Source organism: Petromyzon marinus, chromosome 40, assembly GCF_048934315.1.
Source record: "Petromyzon marinus isolate PM22_M1 ecotype Great Lakes invasive population chromosome 40, UKy_Petmar_22M1.pri1.0, whole genome shotgun sequence".
Taxonomy (NCBI): domain Eukaryota; kingdom Metazoa; phylum Chordata; class Hyperoartia; order Petromyzontiformes; family Petromyzontidae; genus Petromyzon; species Petromyzon marinus.
Genome location: NC_133706.1, coordinates 8,652,520 through 8,679,676, shown reverse-complemented (window position 1 = coordinate 8,679,676; position 27,157 = coordinate 8,652,520). Strand labels below are relative to the sequence as shown.

Here is a 27,157-nt window from a genome sequence, read left to right as displayed (position 1 = left end):
CCCCCCACTCCAGGGATTGTCAGTGGCCTGTTCCATTTCCCGGCAGGGGGGGGGGGTGTGTCGGCTGCACGCATGCGGATCGTGCGTATGTGTGTGTGTTCGTCCTGTGATGTGTTTCGTACGTTTGTGTGTTTACAAAGACAAAGATCCCCCTTATAGGCTTAACAGACTGTAGGGGCAAGCGCTGCTAGCGAGCACCTCTAAAGGCCGGCAGGGCACACGAGGGGTGGTGGGTGGCCAACACCACGCCCGGCCGCCTTTGTCTCCCTAGCGGCGATGTTTACACATCGCACCCCGGGTACTTGTTTGAGACTGAGTAGACCTAGGGGAGGCCCTGGACCGGTTCAGCTAATCGTCACTGGGTGTTGGCCACTAGGGAGACAAAGACAGCCGGGGTGTGGTGTTGGCCACCCCACCCCTTCGTGTGCCGTTCCGGCCTTCATAGGTGCTCGCTAACAGCGCTCGTTAACGCAGACACAAAGTTTTTTTGTGTGTACACGGTGCGTATACAAAACCACGCAGTTCCGTGGCCTTCATTCGCGAAGAAGAAGACCTGGCAAAAGTTTAAAAAAAACTCGCGCAGAATACACATTGCGTGTCTATATATACACGGTAGGCAAGCCGCGCGTGCCAGTTTGTATGCCCACGGCTATGCTGGGCGGGACGGCCTTCCGCGAGAGGGCATTTGGTGTACCCCGCTGGGAGTGCACACGCTTTACCCCACCGTCTCAGCGAGCACTCGAAATTATTTAAAAAGTTAAAGGTCCGCCCCTGAAATTGCTTTCTCACGCCACTGCTGGTGGACAGATTCCACGATACGGTGCTCTATAAATAGCCCCCCCAGCAGATGGTATTTGGCCTACTCTTCCACCCTGGCCTAACACCATGGACGATGTGGGTGTACCCCAACACCTGACCACACCCAAGCCTCTCGTGTACCGTGCCGGCCTTTCATAGATAGGTGCTCGCTTTCAGAACTTGGTGATTTCGAAAAGTTTTTTTTTGGTTTGGCCATGTTTTTGTTTATTGTAGTACGGAGTTAGACTGATGGCCTAAATCTTAGTTGTCTTGTGGTTGTTGTTGTTTGACTTGCATCCCACTGGGATTTTTGCACACAGCGTTGGTGTACGGTGCTATTTCAGGAATATTTTGATGTTTTTTTCCTGGATTTTCTGTTTGCACAGTCACATAGTCACTTTAAGATGTTTTCTTGTTCATGTTTTTTGTTTGTTGCGGTTGCACCCGATTCAAGAGCCGAATGGCTCACAGGGCTATACCAAATAAATTGAACTATGAACTTGCCCCAACAGTCCGTTCAGGCTATACGGGCGGGGTATCATTGTCCTCGTAACATTGAGCATGTGTGCGTGTACGCCTTGTGTGGTTATCTCTTACATTATCGTAGCACGCGCTTCCTTTTAATGCGTTCCTGTTTCTGAGATGAACTCATTTCCCTCCAATGACCCTCCTTCATCGCGATGTCCGTTCAAACGCCATATCGGTCCTTTGGGTTATCCACCCCAAAGTCAAGTTCCACCCGCTAAAGCTCTCTCTCTCTCTGTCCAGGCAACGTGGTCACCAACCACACTGCCGCTGCTCGGATGCCTGTTCCGCCAATGTTATTATTGTTTACGTGACACCATAAAACAGATTTAGCCTCGCTTCGCGCCCATTACCAACATAGCACGTGGGCGCGCGACCCGGTGGAGGAATGGCCAAACACCATTATTCAGTTCTACAATCGCTCGTTTCGGACTAGCCATGGAACGCCGCAATAAACGTAGCGAGGAAGGCGAGTGGTTTGCTCCGGCCGCGTCTCGGAAAAAAAAAACCTCACGAGTTTTTTTTGGTGGCAAACGGAATGAGACTCCCCGATGGAAAATCGTGGTCCGTGATGCCGCCCCCGCTAGCTGCTGCTGGGATGAGGTGGGGTGGGTGGGGTGGGACGGACCCAAGGCTGGGGCGGGGAGGGCATTTTCAATTCTCCCCTCCGCGTGGCACTCAAGTTGGGGCTCATGAGGGACCAGGGGGATTTTCGCGAGAGGGGGGAAGGGAGGACACGCGGCTCGCAAAGGAAGGGAGTCGGGGTTTGGAGGGGGAGGTTCGGGGCTGGACCAGACCGTCTGGTCTGTTTGTGGTGTGCCGGCGTTCGGGTGGGTGGATGTAAGGGGGGGGGGAGCGTGGGGTAAGGCTCGCGGTGCAGGGTAGGTGTTAAAGGGCGTGGTGTTCCGCGCGTGGGCTGTTTTCTTTTCGGGAAATTTTCCGACATTCGTGCTTCTTTTTCTTTCGTTGCTTCCCTATTCTCGCTCGGGGCTTTTGGTCGTCGCAGCGGCTACGTGGAGGAGGAGGAGGCGGCGGCGGCGGTGGCCAGCCACACGGATGGAGCTGCAAACGTCGGGGACCGCAGTCTGCTCCAAACCCCCGCAAACCTTTGGATTCTCTCGTCATGAACTCGAGCTGAAGATGTCCAACTTTTCCGCAGGTTACTGCTAAGCTAACTCGTCGAGTACGTGTACGCGCGTGCGTGTGCGCTATGATTCATGGGTAGCGCGAAGTGGTGTGAGCCTGGTGTAGGTGTCCTTTGGCAGTGATTCTGATATCACACTCTCAAGCTCTTTGACCACATATGCTAGCCGAGCGTCATCATCTTTCCATCCCCTTCTAGTAAAAAAACATTCCCCACCCGTGACCTCGTCTGTTCCTCCACCCCCCCCCAACCTTCCTCTTTTCTGCCCTTGCCTTTAACTCACCGCTGCCGCTTGCAGGAAGCAAGTAACTCTCTTCTCGTCCCCCCCCCACCCCCGTTTGCATTTTTATTAATTTCACAAATCATCATCGCGCCACGTGCGCAACTTTTTCACGTGCCGCGGACTCTTCACAAATACGGCACCACGAGGCTCCGACGCGCTCTTGTGCTGCCCTACTGGCCCGGGCGTGCCTGGGCTTCGCTCTACCTGCGAAGGCAAAGAGACAGAGAGAGAGAGAAAGGGAGGGGGGTGGTGGTATATTTCCACGCAGCCTCCTGGTCGCAAGACCCCTTTATTATTTGTCTTCATTGCGACCGTCTGGACACCAACCCCCCGCCGTGGAGACCCCGAATCCCTGCTTTGCCCCGTGTCTGGCGCTCGGAGCCGGGGTGACGATGTACGAGCGAGGAGGGAGAAGGAGTTACCGCGTGTGTCCCTGCGAAGATGACATCGCAGCTCAGGACGGCGTCACCCTCACCAAGGTGAGAAGTTCGGGCGGAGGGTGATGGACGGAACCCTCCCTTTGAATGCCTTCACCACCCCCGGCCGTCGCGCGAAATAATTGTGGATGAAGGCAGCCTGCCGCCCGGAAAATCGTTGGCTCACGCCCGCTGCTGTCGGAATGACTTTCACATTTTCGTGTTCGTGTGTGTGGCTAATGATGTGCGTCGTCTACATGTTTACCCAGGAAAGCCTCGCAAAGTCTCAAGATGTGTTGTCAGGAGGGTTCTGCCAAGGTTTGTGTAGTAGTGGGCAGGGGGTGGCGGTTACGCTTTGTCGTGTGTTTCGCCAAATTAAGTAAATAGCGAATAAACTTTATCAAAAATGCCGTTTTTTGGACCAGAGGACGCCGGCAAACAATGGTCTACTCATGTTTGGATTGCGTCACGGGATCTTTAACGTCCACCGTGAGACAGACGATCGCGTGTTTCAATAGTTCATAATAATAATACTACACTCGCAGTATTAACCAGCGCGGCCTGCCGGTTCTGACTTACCAAACCCCCTTGCAAGCGAGATTTCTCCATCTCAAGGGATTGTCCAGGTAATATTACATCGAGATATCCCCCTCCACTTGGGAGCTCTGTAGAAGGCACTTGTGGCCTTATTTCACGCTGGCCAGAGGTCTTGGCAGAGGTGGTGGTACCCACACTTTACCCGGCCACGCGCGATCTGCCGATCGACTGTGGCGAAGTGGACGGAAGGGGCGGTAGGATTGAATAAACGTAACAATATCTGTACAGGTGACATCACACACATTTAACCAATATGTAAAAAAGGACGTTTCGTAAATTCACTGCTGGATGAAGGCCTCCTTTTTCCCCATACCATGTCGGTCAAAGGGGGGTGGGGAGGTTGTTTGATCATACTTCACCAATTCTGGTCGGTGTGCGTTGGTGAATTTGGTGGGTGGGGGGTGGGGGATAGGGGCCCCAGAACCCATTCGGATATCACTCGCCGCTGTGATTCGCTTGTGGCTGCGATTCGGCAGATTCATAGCTGGCGTAGTGGCACGCACAGCTGCTGTCGATTGTGTGCGTGCGGGTACCACCGCATCGGCGCTGGCGTCGAATCAGAATGTTAATTTACACTGGAGCAATCCGATGAGCTATAAAGCTCTTTTTGCCCGACCGTTGGGGGGGGGGGGGGTGTGTGGCGCGGCTGGCGACCCCATTCCACACTCCCACTGTTCATATCGCAGTCCACCAACTCCCGTGAGAAGCACCGCGCAAATTGCTGCCTCACACGAATCGCAGCGTTGCGGCTCTCTCTCTACGCAGCGCTGCGTGCACAAACGGTGCCGGGAAAATTACAAAGAGCGGCCGTATGCGTCGGCCGCTTAATTAGACGGCCCAGCGGTGAGCCGGCGAATGTTGACAAACGGTGGTCGCGCTGGCGAGGGAGGGGAAGAGAGAGTGCCTCGGTCTGAGCGAAGGAGGCTGGACAAACAGAATTCAGAGAGAGAGAGAGAGGAGCACACCATGGGATACTATTTAGCCCTGGAACGCGCGTTCCGCTTTGTAAGCAAACTGCAACCAACACAGTGCGTGGCTTTGTCGAGCCGGGTCGGCGTCAGTGAGGGCACCAGTGTATAACTGATCTGAGTTATAGGCGCGTGTGCGTGTGTGGTGGTGGTGGTGTGTGTGCGGTGAAGCGTTTGGTGTCTTCTGGTTTTTACTACGCGACCCACGGCTCCGCTCACTGCCGTCCAAAGCCAGAGAGGTCTCCCGGTCGCGGCTTCCTAGTGAAGAGCGTCCTCTGTACCGTCGCCTGTGCACACGTGGAACTCAATGCTGCAACAACACCAACACAAACAACACCCCACACCACCACCACCAAGCAACCACCACCTCTCTTGTTTGTGTGTTTGCCAACATTTTTAATTCATCAAAACTGAACTCGTTCGTAAACAGTGCCACGGAAGCCGAAAGAAGACACAAACAAACCACGGTGTGCGACTGCCTACAACGTTCGTGGGAGGGGGAAGTGGCCCCTTGATTTAGAGCGGAGCAAAGGGATTTGATTGAGAGCTGTGGATCTCTCGTACTTTGACACTGCACGCTTTCATTTGGTTGTGAACTTTGTACGCTTGAGAGGTTTGCATATGTGTGTGTATGCAAACTGGTCAGGTGTATGTATGCACTGTATATTGAACTTCTTTCGCACCGTACGTAGCCAACTGCGCTAATCGGAGGTGCAGAAGTACAGCAATGGATTCTTGAATCCATCGGTGCGGAGATGTGTATGTGTGTGAGTGCCGCATATGCATCGGATTTCTCTAGTTGCTTTGGTTGCTTTCAGCAAGGAAGAAGTTCAACATAGTGCATAGAAGCCAAATATTTGTCGATTTTGTCCAAACATCCCGATGCAAGACCCTCCTGAAAACGATGCTTGAGACATTGTTAGGCATTATTATTATATGTGTATCCTTACCTTATACATATGCACGTGTGTGTATGCGTGTGATATAGATTGAACTACTTTAGATACGTATGTATATTGGTTATTTAAACCAGATGAGACAACATTGAGTCCAAAAGTGAATATTTTTTCACAAACCAATAGAGAAAGCACACTTAACAAACTATAAACACATCTGAAATTATTAATTTTCAATCCTGCCCATGCCGTGTTGGCCATGGGAAGATCCAGGACCTTTGCAGATGTCTCTCAACGCTCGGTATAAGCCCTTACTGCGAATCGAACTCAGGTGCCAACTTCATAGCACAGCGCGCGAGCCACTGCATCACCGCTCAACAACCCCACAGCGTCACTCGGTTACATCCACGGCTATGGCCACGCGCTGAGTTCAGGGCTCATACGGTTACATCCACAGCTATGGCCACGCGCTGAGTTCAGGGCTCATACGCAGCAAAAAAAAAACATTCCCGCTGAGATTGTCAACTCATTCCAAAGTTGTCACGGCCCGCGCGTGTCCACAGACGCCCCACGCGCGAGAGACAAAGGTGAGTCGGACACGTGGCTGGGGTGGTAGCAATCCCGACGGCATTGCCCCGCCTGCCGTACCGGCATTGATACGTGATTGCTAACACAGTTTAGGCTATTATTTTGTTCTTTCGGTAAAGTCACGTAGATCGAAATATTCTAATAAAAATAAAGTGAATATTTTTTTTTAACACGAATGTAGACTGTAGCCTGGTTATTAAGTTTGGTGAGTGTACTGGGAGTCTATAATGTGGACTGTAGCCTGGTTATTAAGTTTGGTGAGTGTACTGGCAGTCTATAATGTAGACTGTAGCCTGGTTATTAAGTTTGGTAAGTGTACTGGCAGTCCATAATGTAGACTGTAGCCAGGTTATTAAGTTTGGTGAGTGTACTGGCAGTCTATAATGTAGACTGTAGCCAGGTTATTAAGTTTGGTAAGTGTACTGGCAGTCCATAATGTAGACTGTAGCCAGGTTATTAAGTTGGTGAGTGTACTGACAGTCTATAATGTAGACTGTAGCCTGGTTATTAAGTTTGGTGAGTGTACTGGCAGTCTATAATGTAGACTGTAGCCTGGTTATTAAGTTTGGTGAGTGTACTGGCAGTCCATAATGTAGACTGTAGCCTGGTTATTAAGTTTGGTTAGTGTACTGGCAGTCCATAATGTAGACTGTAGCCTGGTTATTAAGTTTGGTGAGTGTACTGGCAGTCCATAATGTAGACTGTAGCCAGGTTATTAAGTTTGGTGAGTGTACTGACAGTGTATAATGTAGACTGTAGCCTGGTTATTAAGTTTCGTGAGTGTACTGGCAGTCTATAATGTAAACTGTAGCCTGGTTATTAAGTTTGGTGAGTGTACTGGCAGTCCATAATGTGGACTGTAGCCTGGGTATTAAGTTTGGTGAGTGTACTGGCAGTCTATAATGTAGACTGTAGCCTGGTTATTAAGTTTGGTGAGTACTGGCAGTCTATAATGTGGACTGTCGCCTGGTTATTAAGTTTGGTGAGTACTGGCAGTCAGGTCTACAAGGGGACCTCTATACAGGTTCGTGTGTGTGTGGGGAACGGTAGCGTAGCGGTTAGCGCTACGCTGCGCTACGAACCTGGCGACCCTAGTTCTATTCCCGCTCACGACCAACGTCAGTGACGATTATCTGAACCGGACCTTGGCCTCCCCTAGGTCTACTCAGCCTCAAATGAGTACCTGGTGCGGTGTGTAAACATCGCCACTGGGGAGACAAAACGCGGCTGGGCGTGGTGCTGGGCATCCACTCCCACGTGTGCCGTTCTGGCCTTCATAGGTGCTCGCTAACAGCACTTGCCCAAACATTCTGTTAAGCCTATACGGGGGAACTTTGTCTTTGTGGGGAGCGGCAGCGTAGTGGTCAGCGCACTGCGCTACGAACCCGGCGAGCCGAATGAAAATCCCGCTCACGACCAACATCGCTGATAAATATCTGAACTTGTCGTGGGCCTCACTTAAGTTGACTCAGCCTTAAAATGAGTACAGCGTCTGGTGCGGTGTGTAAACATTCGCACTGGGCGTTGCGTTCGCCACACCGACCTCCCTCGCGTGCCGTTCCGGCCGTCGCTCGCTCGCAGCACTTGCCCCAGCGGCCCGCGGGGGGCTACCCGGGGCACCTTTTGTTTTGTTTTGAGGCGCATTTGGAGGTGACCGGACTGTGGTGAAGGCGAACTTTGAGAAGAGCGTGAGGCTGGTTGGTATATCAGAGTTCTGCTGAGTCTCACCATGTCCCTAGATAATGGTGAACAGTTTTGGGAGAGAAAAACAATATTAGGAATGGGAGTAAATTGTTAATTTTGTTTCGTTGTAAATTTGGAGTCGTGAATATAAACTTCCTCTCCGTCAAAATTTGTCTTCGTAGAAAACTCCCCTCTGTCAAAGGTTAGTCTTGGGAACGGCCAGTAAAAAAAAAAATATTAAATATATTGTACGACCCAAATATTAATGCTTTTACTATAGTAACCAGGAATATATTGGCTCTCTGGTAATGTTCTAAATTTAACCCAGGTTACTCGCGGGCGGAAAAAAGTTTAACTTAACTCGAAAAGTCCTCTTTTTTCTATGTACACGTTAACTACTGTATATCAATGTTCCCTACTGCATATACACGCTACGTATATTTTACTTGCAGCCATGTGTCAAATCCACTGTTGCAAATGTTGTGGGCAAAGTCAACAGGGCCTGTGCTGTGGACTGCCTCGCTCCCTGCCATAGCACTGTGGGGTTTGCACCACTGGCTCTGCAGTGCTATAAACAGGATGGGCACTGCCTCAATGCCTCATTGCCCACGATTATAAGACGACACCCACGCATAGCCTGAACAGACTGTCGGGGCAAGTGCTGTTCGCGAGCACCTATGAATAACCGGCACGGCACACGAGGGTGTGGGTAGCCAGCACCACGCCCGGCCGCCTTTGTCTCCCTGGCGGCAATGTTTATACACCGCACCAGGTGCTCATGTCAGGCTGAGTCGACCTAGGGGAAGCCCAGGACCGGTTCAGATAATCGTCACTGTTGTTGGCCGTGAGTGGGAATCGAACCGGGGTGGTCAGGTTTGCAGTGCAGCGCACTGACCGCTCCCCAGCTGATGAGAACAGAGACACACGCGCGCCCCTGCGCTCGCAGCTGCGTCCATGAACCTCTCCATTGCACGATGTCCACTTAAGATAGGACTTTCAATACAGTACATTTAATCATTCCCATCTCTGAATGATGTCCTTTGGCATCGCATCATTGAGAGATAAGTTATCTCCAGGGGAAGTGGCTCAGAGGTCAGATTCCTGAGTTGGCAGCGCTTGGCATCCTGGGTCGAATCCAAAGGAGCCGCCTGGTGATGATACCAGACTCTCAGTTGTCGTGAACAGAGTTGTGGGTCGCCAGCGACTGCACCGTAAACCCGTCGCGTAAAATCTGCTTCTGCATTCCATCTGGCTAAGTTCAAGCTGTGCGGAATTTAAAACAAAATTTCTCCGTTTGATGCGACTCAGTGGCAAAGCGGATGGGAATATGTTGCCAGAGTACTGAGTGGACCATGGAGAGGTCACGTGAAGGGGTATCTCAGAGGTAGTTCTGCGGTCTCCGCTTCCGCGGGCCGTTGTCGAACACGAAGGGGTTTGCGCCGCATTGCGAGAGATCCAAACGGACCCTTCACGTCCATGACATGGCGCCAATACCACAATCGTGTTATTTATGTCCGCAGTGAAAATTATATATAGGTATATACAAAAGGCAAGTCATCTCAGAAATGATGTCATGAGATGCACGAATGTCTGCTACCCATGATGCCATCACTTACCCATAATCCGTGTCAGTCTATGTCACAGCCATCGCTCTGTTTTCATTTCAGACAACTTCCACCTCTGCGGAACAAGATTCCTCATTTGGTGGCTGACCGGTCATTGTGTTCACAAAAAAACACAACCCCCACCCCAGACATAACACATTTTCTGAACACGTGAGTGTGCAGAGCTTGCAATGTTGACTTTTGGAGTATCCCATGTTGCGTTAGAGGGGTGGGTTTGGCTGTGTTTACGCAACCTCACGCCGCGCCTCCCCCCCCCCCTTTTCCATTGGTCACTTGGTATGTCCCCTTCCGCTTGGAGAAAATGCAGCTTTTATACATTTATTAAGTTAGGCGGAAACTCGGGACAAATTGTGCTTGTATATATCCTTCAAAAAACAAGCGATTAGCACAGCATGGAGGTTGCCGCCGGCACCTCGTCATCTCCACGTTAAACAACGTGAAGGATTCAACACGAGACCTGGGGTTCAAAACGAGCACAACCAGAGATCTTGCCATCGTACGATGGCATTGCCAAAGCCTCCCCGCATGGATGGGGTTCATCGACCCACAGTGCGTGTGGTGGGGCAAAGCGTGGGTACTTTCCACCCTTGTCTCTCTAGAACTCCCTCTGGTGGTGTATATATAAAGCCTGCCAACAGTAGCTTGAGCAATGAAGTTACATTGCTGAAGGGTGTTCCTTTTGGCGTTTAGGATTTCAAATGAATGCGATATAGAGAGGCGAGGGGGGAAGAGATCCAAAGACGAATTGTCAATGCATTTGATTTGTTTTCATTTCATACTTTCGGGAATTGTACGACGTTTTGCTAGCGAGCAGGCGAAACTGCGTGGATTTCCACTTCTTGGCGAGCTCCTTCCCTGAGTTTTGTGGGAAGATTAGCCGTCTGTTGCACCCGTTTATCGAATAATGGCAAACTTAAAATAACGGTGAAATCTGCGTCTCGCGTAGGATTCACATAGAGCTTCACGTAAAAGACGCAGGACAGAAACGCTGGGTAATGATGGGACTCGTGGGGAAAGGGAGATGATGTATTTCTGGATTTGTTATAAAAAATAACACGAAATTGCATGCACGCACCCACACATGCGGTATTGACACTATGCCAATTTTGTAGGGCCACTCTGTCTGCCTTGCAGTAATATTATAAGCGCAAGAGGGCTCACACGCAAATCAGCGGTGGCCACGTCCTGTGTTTTTTTGGGGTTAAAAGAGGTTAAAAGAGCACGTAATGGCCACGTAGCACGTAAAGTCCTTTTACCGATCCACTGCTGAATGAAGGCCTTGCCTGCAAATAAAAACCACTGCCAACACTCACGATCCTGCGATGTATAACAATCCACCTGATTTCATCACTCCATCTCCACGTCGGTACGATGCCCCCCGGACGCGTTCTCTTCCACGGCCACGGCTTCGTCGTTACGGAATGTTTTTGACCATCGGCCACCCTGGCCGTGATGCATTTCGCTAAGGCCCACTTTGTTTTCTTTCCTGACAGTTTGAAACGATGTCGTTTATTAACCCGCGTGTGTTCTTCTAATAATGTTGGCTGCAGGGTGGCACAGCGGTTAACGGCCGTGCCTTAGTTTGTTGTCCTTCCCCCGGCCACCTCCGATTGGCACGTTTGGCTACGTATGGTGCGAAAGAAGTTCAACATACATGCAGTAAATAGCAAGGAGCACATGGGTTCGTTTCCTGACCCTGGTGCCGCTGTGTGTGGAGTTTGTATGTTAGCCTCGGTCTTCTGCATGGGTTTACCTCCGTGTTCTCCAGTTTTCTCCCATAGCTAAACAAACAACTCCCATAAAGTGTATATGGTATTATTGGCCAAACATCCCAGTGCTGAAAAATGACCTGAAAATTACTTATTTGGGATCACACGCAGCAGCAGCATCGCCCCCTACTGTGAAAACTTGGGCAGGACTCTCCCTAATAAGGAAGGGTCATGAGACTCAGGCTTTCGTGGGTAAACATATATTTTTTAAATGAGAGAATATAAACAAGAGAGACTATTTAATGCCAGCAATTCCAAAACATCACAGACCGACAGACCGACACCGTAAACCCCTCGAAACATCTTTGACTGACCACCAATGCATCGGTAACGTTTACATTTCATTTTTAACCGGCAGCTCATACTAAATAGCAGCATGGGCGACAGTTCCCCTACCGCGTCCTTGCTTTGCGAACCACGGGTTTGGGGTCACCCTTCTTTCACGATTGTTGCTCGCGTGAAAGCAATATTGCCGGTGTGTGGGCAGGCCACAACGGCGGGGGACGGCTGTAATTGAACTTAATCGGTTGATGGTGGGGGTGGGGGTGATTCGGTTTTTTTTTGCAACGTGTCTTTGTGACTGTGCGTGAGAGGAGAGAGTGAGTGAGGCCAGGGGGCTGGGTGTGGAGAGGAAAGGAAAGGGAGCCGAACGGAAATAGAGAAGGGGAGGTGAAGGGAACGGTTTCTTTTCGACAGTGCCGTGATTGTGAGTTTGTGCGTGCGTGTGTGTATGCATGCGAGCGTGTTGTTGGCACTGTGGCGTATGCGGACAACCGCAATTTCGCGACGAACCTGGCAGATCTGATTTATGAGTTAGAGTATAGCTGGTGTGGCGGGATTGAATCAGAATCAGAATATGTATTTATAGTGCAGGAGAAATCCGATGAGCTATGAAGCCCTTTTTCCCAGTAGGGGGCGGGTAAGAACGTTACACCAACAAACACGACAGTCGAGCGAAGCACAAGAAAGGCCATACATGGCACCCACACCTCCCTCACGTGTTGCCAGCCTCATTCCATGCCCGTCAACAGCATTTTGCCCCCAGCAGCCCGATTCACGCGGCTTCGCGGGCGCTCACATTTGTTTGCGAGGTGTGCGACGCGTAGGACGTGCTCGCGGAGCCGCAGGACGCATGACCGCACGCGCCCCAGGGATTCCGCGATGCAAGCCAAGCAGGATGCCACGCAACAATAATTGAACTTTTTTTTTGTTTCTCGTACACGCTTTGTTTCTGGACCTTTCTTGCCACGCTCGCGGTTCCCGTCGAGCGCTTGGACGGCCACGATGCGGCGGGTGCCGATGTCCGCCACCGTGTGTCCGCCTCTCTCTCGACTTGGGTGCTGCACTCTCACGAGAGGCGATTTTTTTTACCGACTAGGCACCTGTGAAAAGTTAAAAGAGCTTCAGAGCTCATCGGAATTCCTTCTGCGGTCGAAATGAAGATTCTGACTTGGTGCGCGCGCGCGCGGGGGTTCGTATATTTTCTGGAAGTGTTTAAAAGCGGATAGTCATCTTGTAGGAGGCCGAATTTGAGAATGATTGTTGGTTTTCAGATTTATTTTTTTGGCGCGCGTGATTTTCCCAGGCATTGACTCAATAATGTTTGTGTCAAATGTCGGCTTTCTAACCCCTCTAGAGCATCATTAGAATGTAAACCATTTGCTCAGTCAAGGTCTTCTGTATGTGTAAAATGTACTGATACTACATAGAAGTTTGGAGAAGGATTACCTGAAAATTCACGCCAAGTAAAGTTTGAATAAAATTTATATTTTTTTCCAGCAAGATGTTCTATAGACTAATATAAATTTTAGAAAAATAACTTAAACAATATATTATTCTGTGCGTGTACCATTATATTTTATTACTGTACACAATTCTTTAAAAATAATCTTCAAATTATACTATTTACAGTAATCTACAGCCGGCTGTCACGCCATTGCTGGATGAAGACCTCCCCACTCCTTGCCGTTCATTGTTTGACCATATTTCACCACGGTGGACAGTCAGGGCTAAGGCACCACGACGGGTTCCTCGCCTGGTATACAGGAGGTCGTGATTTCGATCCCGACCCTGATGCCCGCTGTATATTTTTTGGAGTATGCGTGTCTCTCTCTCATCATCACCACCAATGTGGCTAGGAGATGTTAACTACCTCGCCTGGTATACAGGAGGTCGTGGGTTCGATCCCGACCCTGATGCCCGCTGTATATTTGGAGTATGCGTGTCTCTCTCTCATCATCACCACCACGGTGGCTATGAGATGTTAACTACCTCGCCTGGTATACAGGAGGTCGTGGGTTCGATCCCGACCCTGATGCCTGCTGTATATTTGGAGTATGCGTGTCTCTCTCTCATCATCACCACCACTGTGGCTAGGAGATGTTAACTACCTCGCCTGGTATACAGGAGGTTGTGGGTTCCATCTCGACCCTGACGCCTGTTGTATATTTGGGGTCTGCGTGTCTCTCTCTCATCATCACCACCACTGTGGCTAGGGGATGTTAACTACCTCACCTGGTATACAGGAGGTCGTGGGTTCCATCTCGACCCTGACGCCTGTTGTATATTTGGAGTCTGCACGTTCTCCCCGTGGTCGCGTGGATTTTTCACCGGGTCCTCCGCTTTTACCCTCCACATTTAGAATCGACACGCATTTTGAGTATTTGGCTGCTATACATTTCCACGTGATGATAAGCCACTTCGTTGAGCTATCATTTGTGTCCAGGTCGCTTCTAAAAAAAGAGCTATACAGCTCAGTGGGGCCTTACCTGGTGAAACAAAAGAAATACTAGTTTAGTAGTGACGGCCGAGGAGAGCCCAGGTCTGCATCAGATATCGTCCACCACACATGTTAGCCATGACTGGAAATAAAAATGAGGTGAACGAGCTCGTAGCGCAGTGCACTAACCACTAAACCACCGCTTTCCTCCTGAATCACGGGATTTACTGGGTGGTCCAAATGTCTTGTGACACCCCCCCTTCCCCCCCCCACCCCCCCCCCCAATTAATTGACCCCTGAAATGTTTATTCCTTTGCTTATTCATTTCTGTTTTCACAACCCCATTGATATACAAAAAATATATATTCAGTTTTAGAAAATTAAATGGGGGGTCACGAGACATCTGGACCATGCTGTATATATGGGTAGGCGAAACGTTCCTATGACCTGAAGCCAATATATATGAGCGAATGCTGCTTGTAAATGTGTACACGTGTGGGTGTGTGTATGAATTGAATTGGCCAAATGTGACCCAAACGTGCAGGATCCTCTTGAATAAAGAGTCTACAGACTCGTAAATAGGATTGGCCAAACTGCTCACTGGAAGACGCATGAAGGAGGGCATTGAGAACTCCAGTGTGGCTTTGCTGGATAAATATTACAGTACGATACAGTATTTTATTATATCTTCAGTGGGGGGGGGGGGGGGTGCAGGGGCGAGTGGGCAAGTGAAAATTGGAAGGGGGGGGACTTCTTTAGGGAAGTATGAGTGAGTAATTGTGGCCCGGATTCAAAATCCAGCACGCCCCCTTCGTCCCACCCTGCTTGTGTACCCCCCCTCCTCCTCCTCGCCCCCCCCCCCTCCCACATCCACCCAACACTAATGGTTGCCACATGTGACAGCACCGGCAATTACCAAGGCCACTCTGTGTGTGAGAGTCTGGAGGGGTCTGTGCGTGTGTGTGTGTGCGCGTGCGTGTGTGCGTCTGCTGCATTGCGTGGTCGGCGTATGTAACGGTGAACGGGCAGGCGAGCATTTTGCCCAGTTAGTGGGCGCGTTATTTAATACGTAAGTGTCTAATAAAAAAAACCCGTGATTAAACCGTGCCGCCCTCGCCAGCGTGCTCCTGTTCTTGCGTATAACAGCAGTGTGTTCAGGTGCCAAGGTGCCGACGTCGAGGTCTGTTGGCCACGACGAGAGGGCTTCAGGAGAGAGAGAGAGGGAGAGTTCGCGTCGATTTTCTGTTCTTCCTCCGTTGAAGGAGCGCAGAGCACAGCGAGTTTACTCGCACGGTCCATAGCTTTGGTTGCATGGCCACTATCGCACTGCTGTGGCTTGTCTTTAATGTCTCCACGGGTCTCTGTGTGTCTCTATAATTCTCTATTAATCTCTGTGGGGCCTTATGTATCTCTGTGGGTCTGTCTGTCTATCTATATATCTATGAGTCTGCGTCTATATGGCAGGGGTTCTTAACCCCCTTGGTGTTGTGCGAGATGCCCTTTCTGGGGGTGCGAGACGTGGCCAGATTTGTTTAGGAGGTAAAGCATCGAAACACGTAAGCACAACTTCCTTGTTTCATCAGACCCTCTATGTATATTAACATTTACACTTTTTTTCACGGTTGGGAACCAAAGGGGTGCAAGGCTGCACTAAAGGTTAAGGAACCGCTGCGATGTGGGTTTACTCTGTGGTCCACAGTTTTGCGTGCATGGTCAAAGTTGCACTACGCTGTGACTTGTCTTTAAATGCCCCATTCACAAAACAGACGTGCACATCGGTCTGTTGATGTTTTCACGCGGTCGATGGTCGCACCGGCGTGCTGACGCATGGTCAAAGATAACCCCACGGACCCGCAGGGCATGGAGGGAGCCCCTCATTCAGCACTGGAACTGATCCATCAAGCTGTTATACACAAATACGCACGAGTACATACTCATCGTACACATACGTACATACAAAAACATGCGTAATACTGTACGTACACACAAATTTTTAAACATGCATTGTGTACACACATGCACACGCAACCACACAAAGAGGAAGACGTACAAACATAAACAACAAAGACAAATATCCCCCGTATAGCCTTAGCAGACTGTTGGGATAAGTGCTGTTAGCGAGCGCCTATGAAGGCCGGCACGGCGCACGAAGGAGTGGGTGGCCAGCACCACGCCCGGCCGCCTTTGTCTCCCCAGTGGCGATGTTTACACACCGCACCAGGTACTTATTTGAGGCTGAGTCGACCATAGGGGAGGCCCAGGACCAGTTCAGACAATTGTCACTGGTGTTGGCCGTGAGCGGGAATCGAACTCGGGTCGCCGGATTCGTAGCGCAGCACGCTAGCTGCTACATCACCGCTCCCCACTACAAACATAAACACACACACATCCATAAACAGAGAGAGATGCACATATAAAATGCATCTACAGTCCCTTTGTCAATCCGCTGCTGAAAAAGAGTTGCTACCCTTATGCCATGCGGGTCTTGGGGGGTTATTTTACCATACTTCACCAGGCTGCTAGCTCCCTCTGAACATACCTGACCATTACAGATGTACATACAGGCATAAAACAGAGGCGTAAGTTACATTCCGTGCGGTAGTGTTTTACACGTGGGACCGACAGCCTGGGAGCTTTTGTGTCTGTGATCGTGTGGCCTGTCCGTGACGGTGACTATAAATCGTGGCGGTAGGTGCTGACACTTTCCAAATATGATCAAACGGAAAATTTAAAAAAACTCTCCAACGGTGTGCTGCAACAACTGTGGGCACCACCCAGAACAGAACCACGGAAACGCATAACCTGGGCTCAAACGCCCCGTTCACAAATACGAAGAAGAAGAAGAAGTCGGAGTAGGCACCAATCCGCTACTCCTGACGCAGTCGCCTGGCTCAACCATCTCGGTGTAAAATCACAGTTGTTGCTCTGCACCAACATCAGCCACACGCGGCAGCAGGAAAGATTATGATGGTAATACTCAATCTTAACTTAAAGCTTTCGTGACTGCAGCAATTCATATTCTTTGGGTCTTTCGGTAAAGTCACGTAGATAGGTTCAAAGAAAATAATAAAAAATAACAAGTCTACGTGACCCGAAGAATATGGTAATAATAGCCGTATTTATGAGAAGTGCATAATTGCAGCTCTGCAACACCACGCGTCTGGTCGTAAACATCACGAGTGGCAATTACGGCATTTAAATTTGTCCCTTGTCACGTGTATCTGGACTCAGGCTTCAAACGTCGTGGTTGGCGTCGTGATTCAGCGACCGTCGTAAACGTGCCCGATTCTCGTCCGGTTTCGGAAGCTAAGCAGGGTTTGAGGCTGCTTCGTACGTGGACGGGATACTCCTGGGGGATAGCAGGTATTGTCGGCTTGGGCTGTGAGGTGGCTAGGAGAGATAGGGAAACAACAATGGATTATTGAATCTATCTGGGCGGAGATGGGAGTGTTATCCTGTCGTATGAAAGGTGTTTTTTTTGAAAGGTGTTGTTTTTTTGTATGTTGAACTTATTTTGCACATAGCCAACCATGTGAATCGGAGGCGCTGGGGAAGGACAACACACTACGAACAATCTATAATGTTTTTGCGACTCTGCTGGGTTTTTCACGGCCGTGCTGTACCTGTTTTACGGGTGCCACGGTGGCTAGGAGATGTTAACTACCTTGCCTGGTATGCAGGAGGTCGTGGGTTCGATCTTGACCCTGACACTTGCTGTCTCTTTTGAGTTAGTATTTGGCTGCTATGAATTTCCACGTGATAATCCACTTCGTTGAGCTATCAATTGTGGCCAGGTCACAGCCCTACCTGGTAAAATAAAAAAATAAAAATATGTTCATTGTTTAGTTTATAGTATAGTTCTCTCGACTTGCACGGGCGTGAGTCCGATGTTTCTCTCCACGTGGCCGGGGGCCATTGAGCTGAGCAGCACTCGGCGAAAGCTGCAAACGCAGTGGGAAGACTCGCGCATGGAATTGGCAAAACATCCGAGTGTGGCAGCACCCTCCCGGAGGCGAGTCTCAACACTCCCCCGAGGCTTTTCCTGATTAAAGGGCAACAGACCATGATAAGCAGGCAGGTGCCCTTTTGCGTTCGTCTGAAACGCTCATCCTCCCGATATTAGGAAGCCACTGGCGCTGTGCACTTTTAAATCATCTCGATTGAAATTTCATTTCTTCAGAACTGCTTTTTGCGTTCAGTTTGTTGTCCTTCCCCTGCGCCGATTAGCACGGTTGGCTACGTACGGTGTGAAAGAAGTTCAACGTACATACATACGTGTTTGTTAACGTACGTACTCAACAATGCGCATTGTGTGCCATATGTACGCACGTGAGTGTGCATTCAGCTGTCGTACTTTCGCATATCTATAATGCATACAGGCATGTATAATGTACTGCATTGGTGAGTTAATAATGAATATGACCACGAAGACATGCTAGGATTCTTGGGGTTATAACCCGAGGGCTCACAACGGCCAAACAACGGCATTGTTCGGCTGTCCGCATGCTTACCGTTGCAGATGCACAGGGAAGGTCAGATGCAAGATTCCGGCTCTGACTCTGACCCATTAACCGGTGCTGTGGAAGGACGCCCGCTGACCCCAACCCACCTGTCGGGTGAGTAACGCACGATCACGCGAGCACGCACGCACGCACGCACGGGTCAAGCGAGCGCCGTTAGCGAGCGCCTATTGAGGTCACCACGGCATACGGAAACGTGGCGTGGCCAGGACCGTGCCCGACTGTTCTCGTCTGCCGGTTGCCGATGGGTGCACCGTACCGGGTGGCTGTACGCGTCCGTGGCTGAGTTGACTCAGGGGAGGTGCAGACCAGGTTTGAACAGCACAGATGACGGTGTGCAATCATGGGCAGGGATCAAAGCCAGCTCAACTGCCTTGGAACGACAGTGCTGCATTCTGCTCACATGATCGCTCTCCGCTGCAAAAATCTGAGCAGCCGTATCCACACGCTCGCGGGACCTTTGGGCTGAGCGGAAGGCAGGATGGCCGAGTCGACCCTATGGGATGCCCAGAACCGATTCAAATATTCGCCGGCGATGTTGGCCGTGAGCGGGAATCGAACTGTTGTCGTCGGGTTCGTCTCTCGCCGCGCGCTAACCGCTGGCTAAAACACACAAAGACAAAGATCCCCCGTAGAGGCATTAACAGACCTTTGGGGGCAAGTGCTGTTAGCGAGCACCTATGAAGGCTGGCACGGCACACAATGGGGTGGGTGGCCATCACCACGGCCGTCCACACACGAATACACACACACGCGCATGGCTTTGGCTAATAATGTGCATGCGTGCGTGTGTGTGGTTAACCACATGCACACACAGATCAGCGGGGAGATGGTCATCGCAGTGTGACAGACAGCAATTTGTATAATGTGTAGCAACAAGATGGCTGTTTACTAAAATTGCAAACATTTTAAACAAACTCTCCGGCCACGCGTTTTGCAGTGCAAGTTTGTCTTGGTGAGATAAACAAATAAAACAAAACAGATTTGCACCTTGAGCTTCACCCTTTCTGCTTTGTTATCCGTTTTTGAGCCTTCCCTTTAAACCCTCCTCTGCATTTTGGATTTCTCGTTTGTCTCGTGAAGCAAGTTAAGATGCCGTTTTAGTGAACTACTACTAAATTATTTTCTATTTTACCAGGTAAGGCTCACTGAGCAATACGGCTCTTTTTCAGAAACGACCTGGCCACAAATGAGAGCTCAACGAAGTGGCTCATCATGTGGAAATGTAAAGCAGCCAAACACTCTAAACACGAGACGTTGATTCTAAATGCAGAGGGAAAAACTGGTGGACCCGGAGAGAAATCCATGGGACCAAGGGGACACAGACATTCAAACTCCATACTGTATGTACAGGCATCAGGGTCGGGATCGAACCCACAGCTCCTGTGTAGCAGGCGAGGTCATTAACATCTCACCACCATGGAGCCAGCGGTCGTCGATACATTTAATTAGATAGAGCCGGGCTGGCAAATTACCGACACAATCGATTTACTGCACCGGTTATCGGTTCCATAGGTCGACTGACTCCCACACACGGTTAACCTCAGTGGCGAGCGGTAAGTGAACCGGTACTGACCACCCCCCCCCCCCCCCCCCGTGGACCTACACGGTGTGCGGGGGAGGGGGGAGCCTTCGTCCATCAGAAGATTGACAAAAGTCCACTAAATATTATTGTTATGACAATAATAATATTTAATTATACAGGAGCACGCGGATGTGCCAATAGCAGTGAGCAACAGTGTCGCTGCATGTGCCGTTTCTGATAAACGTCTGAAAACCGCAAGGCCCGGGGGGGGGGGTGGTGGGATGGGGGGTGGTGGGATGGGGGGTGGGGTCTCCACTTCGGTCTGGATATTGTGGGGGTTTTGTTCCCCATCAGGGTTCTTTGTTACAACAGAAACTTCTGCATCTGAGTGCTGCTGGGACAGCGAGACAGTGAGAGAGAGAGGGGGGGGGGGGGCAGAAGGCAAAGTTGGGAGGCTCTCCTATCAAGTAGTGTGTGTGTGTGTGACTTTGTGTTGTTGTTTTTTTTACTTACAAGCACATGACATGGAAAGTAGATTCGTGTTCCTTTATTCGCCGGGGCAGTTTCGGGATCGTCTAGCGGCCTTGCGATTGAATTGAACATTTATTTATTTTCTTTCGGTGGGGGGGCTGCTTTTGGAAAAGGTAAGTGAAACTTAAGTATGAGTGTGCGTGGTGCATGCGCTACGAACTCCGGCGGCCCGAGTTCCATTCCCGCTCACGGCCAACACCGGTGACGATTATCTGAACCGGTCCTGGGCCTCCCCTAGGGCGACTCAGCCTTAAAATGCGTATTTGGTGCGGTGTGTAAACATCGTCACGGGAGAGACAAAGGCGGCCAGAAGTGGTGCTGGCCTCCCACCCCCTCGTGTGCTGTGCCTGCCTTAATAGGTGCTTCGCTAACAGCACTTGCCCCAAAAGTCTGTTAAGGCTACAGGGGGAATATTTGTCTTTGTAAAGTTGGGAGTTATGGCACAGCGTGTAAAGCAATATTCTTTGAGACCCGAGTTCAATTCCCGGCCACGGATAATTTCACTGGCAAATATCTTGTTGGGTCCTGTGCACCTCTCATAGGTCGATGCAGCCTTTAATGAGTACCTGGCGCGGCGTGTAAACACCATCACTGGGGGATACAAAGGTGGTCAGGCATGCTACTGGCCATACCGTCCCCCCTTGTGCACCGTGGTTGCTTTAATAGGTGCTCGCTAACAGCACTTGCCTCAACAGTCCTTTCGACGGTGAAGAGAGGCTATCTTTGTTTTCTAAGAATATGTGGATATGCGTATGCATGGTTTGTTTTACGCGTAAATATGAACACGTCTGTACTTACGTACGGGTGAAACATCAATATTGATCCATAAGAGAGGTTTTTTTGGTTAGATCGCGTAAATATAAATGTGTCGTTAAACCCTCCACCACCCGACACAGCCAATTAGTAAGGTTTGTCGTGTATAGAACGTGCCAATTCGTTCCTAGTATACCACACTGGTGTGTTGGAGAGTAAATACACAACAGTTACAATCTGAGTACGACGTTTCACCAGTAATTACAACTAGCATAATCAGGCAACAGCCAGATCTACATATACTAATTCAATAATGCATTAGAATTAGTGTATGTACATATATTAAATAGCATATGTACATATAATAATTCTCAAATGAATTAGCATACGTACATACAGTTTACACTATTTACATTGTATTTAGGGTACATGTGTCTTTTTTTTATTATTGCTATCGCAAATGAAGTATTTCGGTATTCGTTGACCATCACGTAAAAATGTTGTTGGTACGTTTTTACGAACGCTGCTAATTGGTAGAGGCTTCAGCTTGTTTCCATCGGCTTTAGCGCCACACTCCAGAGGAGCCGAGTTACGTGGATCACTGACGGATGCCGATGGCATCGATGGAAGTGTTTGGCAGGAAACTTACGCGGCGACGTAGAAGTTTAGCCGATCCGGTTTCTTGGGGTGAAACCAAATCAGCCTGTCGGTGGTATAAGGTAGACTCAGCTGCACTCTATATTTTGCCAAATGTCAGCTGTGTAGATTGTTCTAGAATATGAATTGGGTTGACATCAGTCGCCCACTAGGTTACGGATCATCTATATGTATTGGATATGTTTATATAATACTGGCTTCACGGTATTTTTTTCACGTTCGTAAGATCCCAATAAGGTTTGACAATTTGTTGAAATAGGGCTTCCGATGTTTTGCTTATGAGGAATTAGGGACTGTTCCCGCACCTCCGATGGGCACGGTTGACCACGTACGGTGCGAAAGAAGTTCAACATGCGCGCATATGTATACTTAAAAATTAATAATAATTTACAGCTTCTTCTCAATTCACTGCTACATTCAGGGCTCCTCGTATCGATCATAGGGGTTGTTTGACCATACTTCACCACTCTGCCCAGCGCGGCTTGGTGCATGTGGGGAGGAGGGGGTGCCCAGGACCCAGCTGATGAAGATGTCACTTTCCACTTTGTTGTAATTATGTTCTTTGAACTTCTTTCGCACCGTACGTAGCCAACCGTGCGAAATCGGAGGTGCAGCGGGGAGGACAAGAAACTAAACAAAAAATGTATAATTCTCAAGAAATTCGTTTTCAATCGATGACTTAAAAGCGCAGAGTGGCTTCCTAATATAGGAATGGAGAGCGTTCCAGACGGACGCAGGAGCGCGATGCGGTCACCGTAGTGGTTCGATGGCTAGCCAGGGCAGGAAATTAAACTCTTGTTTTAATTTACCGTCTCGATTGTATTGTTCCTGCTCATAACTTTTCCCGTCTCGTTGTTACAGTTTTGCTCACTTTGGAGGCCTGCATGTAACACAAGCGCACCGTTTGCATGCCGTTTGCGCAAATTGAAAAAAATGCCAAAAAATTATTACGCATGCAATTTTTATGCATTTATCATGAGCCGCATTAATAAATATTAGTCAACAAATTTAGAACAAATCATTACACCCCTCGTATATTTATATACGCGTATACTGCATATTTGTACGTACATAATACTATTAACCATTAATATATGGACAGTACATGTACTGTATTCAAGATGTGTTCAATCCACTGTATGCGCTCTTGGGTGAACAGAGAATGTCATCTCTGTTTGTGCAAGTTTAGCGTGTTCGCCGCTGATTTTCAGAGGTTTGCTACTTGTGTGCAGTAATCTGTACCTGAGCGATGTATTTAATTATTTCATTTAAGTTACCAGATAGGGCCCACTGAGCTACACAGCTCTTTCTCAGAAGCGACCTGGCCACAAATGATCGTTTCACCGACTTGGCTAATCATCACGTGGACATTTGTCGCGTTCAAACACTCTAAATGGCGTGATGTTGATTCTAAATGTGGAGGGGAAAAACCGGAGGACCCAAAGAGGATTCCACACGACCACGGGGAGAGACATTCAAACTCCAAATATGCAACAGGCATCAGTCAGGGTCGGGATCGAACCCATGACGTCCTGTATACCTGGCGAGGTAGTTGACATCTCGCCACCGTGGCACGCCATTTTTTTTTTCAAATTTCTGTTGATGTAACTGGTTGACCCCTAACCCCTACTGGACATCTGTGAAAAATACCTTCAAAGCTCCATCAGGTTCCTCCTCCGGTCTAAATAAATATTCTGATTCTGTACTCCGGCAGGCCATCCTGGTTGATATTAGCAGGCGTATTAACCGTAAAAAAACGTGCCCGTTCGCTGCACAGTGGACGATAAAGATCTATCGACGTCATTCGAAATGAGGAGACCGCGTGTGCTGGCGTCAAAATTAGAGGAAAAAAATCCCACCGCAAAACTACCCACTTGGGATACCGCCGCACACTGCGGCAAACATCGCGCCTGAATAACGAAACATTCTGATTCTGACTGCTTGACTATGTCTCGGAAGCATCGTGTCTTCGTGATAGCTTTTGCACGATGAGAACGGCGCGAATGAATACCAAATGTAAATTTTGATTTAAAGCTTTCGTGACTGCAGTAATTCATATACTTAGTTCTTTCGGTAAAGTCACGTTGAAGGGAAACAACAAAATAATAACAAAAAAATAATATTTTATTATTTTGTTGTTTCCCTTCAACGTGACTTTACCGAAAGAACTAAGCATATGTAATACCAAATGTACTTTATTATTTGTATTATTATTGTTGTTTAGCGTGAGGTCCTCAGCCCAGGCCTTTTGAGGGCCATTCATGTGCCCGTAACTGTGACGGGCAGCAGCGGCTCACGTGGCTGCTGCACCTTTGCAGCAAGCGCCGTGGTCGGGTCGTTTTGCGCTCGGGTATTTTGTGAGCCGGCAAAGGCGTTGCGTTTCAGCCACACCACGGTCACTGTCAGATTTTGTTGAAGAATTTTGTTGAACTTCGTTTCTTTTGCCAGTGAAGTGGGCCGGTGTTTATTTTTAATTTAACTATCGTCAAGCACATGATTCGAAGCGGATGAAGAGTCGTGTAAACTGTGCCGGTGTCTACAACGGCCACTTGATGGGCAAAGTGTGACTGGCTGTGAAGAGATGAAATCTGTCACCGTAGTCTGACTGAAGACGCAGACTAAGATTATTCACGGCCGTAAGCCTCGTTTACTGGAACTGCGCTGAGGAGACCCGACAAAGGAACTTGACTACACATGTACAGTGTTTCGTGTGTGTTTATATATAGAGAAAAAAATATATTTTACAGAGTTCGCCGATTGATCGACCAGATAAACATTGCAGGGACGCAATCCCGCTCATGCCGCGCCAACATCCGACAGCCACGAAGCGGACTCAGTGTGTCGCTGCTTTAGTCAACCAGGCTCAGACTTTTACTCAAGACTACAATAAATAAAAAATGTGCGGACTGAATGAACGCTCAACATCATTGGAGCCGAGGCAACATTTCCCCCCGCGCAGCGAAAAGTTAAACCCGGGCACAGTGCTCAGCACACAAATCACGCAGAGGCTTCAGTCTCGAGCTGTCGATTTCATTGAGTTTTTCCCCTGACACGGAGAGTTGTATTCTTTGGTTCTTTCGGTAAAGTCACGTCGATAAAAATTTTTTAACAAAAATAATAATTAATAAAATTTCATAAATACAATTTTAAACTAGAAAAAACAAAAGCTCACGATGTTTCGATCGCAACACAAGCGGTCGTCATCAGGCGGAGAGAAAAAGGGGGGCAAGCCTCCAACTGCAACTGTTTATAAAGGCTTGAAATGTGCTCAGCCCAAGTGTCAGAAGGAGGTGGGGGACATGAGCTTATTATGCGGGGGTCTCACGTTTCGTGTGTGTGGTGGAGTCCGTTTGTGCGTGGCGAGTTTGTGTACGCGCAGAGAGGCGGACACGCGCACAAAGTTGTTTATCGACACGAAATGCCCGTGACGTGTCCTACACGGTAGCCGCGTTGCCCCTTGTTTAGATGTGGGCGCAGTCCTGGAGCGAAGTCAAGGTCTCACCAAAAAAAAAAGCCACCGGCCACGCTCAAACCCTCACTCTGGCTCCCCCCACACAGCCGCCCACATTTGTAAACACGCGTTTAGATTATTTAGATGATTTGGCTGCTATGAATTTCCACATCATAAGCCACTTCGTTGAGCGAAAATTTGTGGCCAGGTCGCTTCTGAAAAGGCAGCTAATAGCTCAGTGGGCTTTACCTGGAGAAATAAAAAATGTAGTTTATTTTTCTGAGTATTTTTGTCGTGATTTTCTTTCCTTTCCTATACTTTGCACTCCTATCCTGCTTTTGTAGTGTTTGTTGTGACGTTCTGGCCCCATGCCCCGACCGGACATCTGTGAAAAAGAGCTTTATTGCTCATCGGATTCCTCCAGTCTAAATAAAGATTCCTATTCTTGACTATATTCTCATGAGACTGAGCTCAAAAGAGCCCCCCTCTTGAGCTACGTTTTTGGACTACTCTTCCACGCCGTAACAAATAACACTGGCCAGACATTGTCAGAGGTGATAGTGCCCACACTTTACCCCACCATATTATAACTTGCATGGTGTGTCCATTGATAGTGCCATAGTGGACAGTCTGCGGAGGTGCCGGGGCGGGCGGTGACGTATCTTGCCGACTGAGCATCGAGGAGTTCACGATCGCCGTCCCCCTTTGCCATTGCATCGAGACGCACAAAGCGATCGCCACAAATGGACCACGATACCTTGGTGACCTCGTCAAGGAGCATGAACCATCACGCGAACCCCGGTCGTCCTCGCAGCGGCAGCTTCTGGCTAATCATTGACGTGCTTCTGCGGCCGTCTGGAACGCTCTTCCTGCCCGATATTTGGAAGCCACCGGAGCTTTGGACTTTTTAAATTGAGATTTGAAACGAATTTCTTTATAACTGTTTTTTTTTAGTTTGTTGTCCCCTCTTTTGCAGCCCCCGATTTAGCGCAGTTGGCTACGCACGGTGCGAAAGGAGCTCGTATGTACGCGCGTTTTAATGTCGCACGTTGCATGCTGCACGATGTGCATTCCACGTGCCGTTGTTGCGCGCGTCACCGCCTCTCGCCGCGTCGCCGTTGGTGCGCTGTGACGCGTGTGCAGTGCCCGTCCTGATGGGGGAACCAGGCCCTCCCAGGATGTGTCCTCCTGAGGGCACCCCCATGGCGAGCAGGCGGCACAGCTGGGAGCTCCCCCAACCCGCCGCGGGGAACACGGCCCACGTGGCGGCGGCACGGAGGCCCTCGAGCCTGCCCTGCCAGTGAGGACCACACGGACACGCACGCACACGCACGCACACACACGCGCACACACATACGCACACACATACGCACGCACGCACACACACACGCACACACACACGCACACGCACACGCACACACACACACACGCACACACACACGCACACGCACACACACACGCACACACACACGCACACGCACACACACACACGCACACACACACGCACACACGCACACACACACGCACACACACACGCACACACGCACACACACACACGCACACACACGCACACACACGCACACAAATACACAAAGACAAAGATCCCCCATATAGCCTTAACAGACTGTAGGGGCAAGTGCTGTTCGCGAGCACCTATGAAGGCCGGAACGGTACACGAGGGGGTGGGTGGCCAGCACCACGCCCGACCG

General features: G+C 49.5%; 1 protein-coding gene across 2 annotated transcripts in view; it reads left to right on the top strand.

Annotated features, from left to right (window-relative positions):
* The first annotated feature begins 2,177 nt into the window (after positions 1-2,177).
* LOC116950851 (uncharacterized) overlaps positions 2,178-27,157 on the top strand; it is an 87,920-nt gene continuing 62,940 nt past the window's right edge. The window contains exons 1-3 of one of the 2 annotated variants that reach the window (XM_032968970.2): positions 2,178-3,229; positions 18,531-18,627; positions 26,592-26,748. In XM_032968970.2, coding sequence (XP_032824861.2) covers positions 3,143-3,229; positions 18,531-18,627; positions 26,592-26,748 — 341 coding nt within the window. In that variant the 5' untranslated portion in view covers positions 2,178-3,142. Of the gene's footprint in view, positions 3,230-18,530; positions 18,628-20,391; positions 20,701-26,591; positions 26,749-27,157 lie in introns of those variants that run through there. The other variant, XM_032968972.2, reaches the window with a different exon arrangement.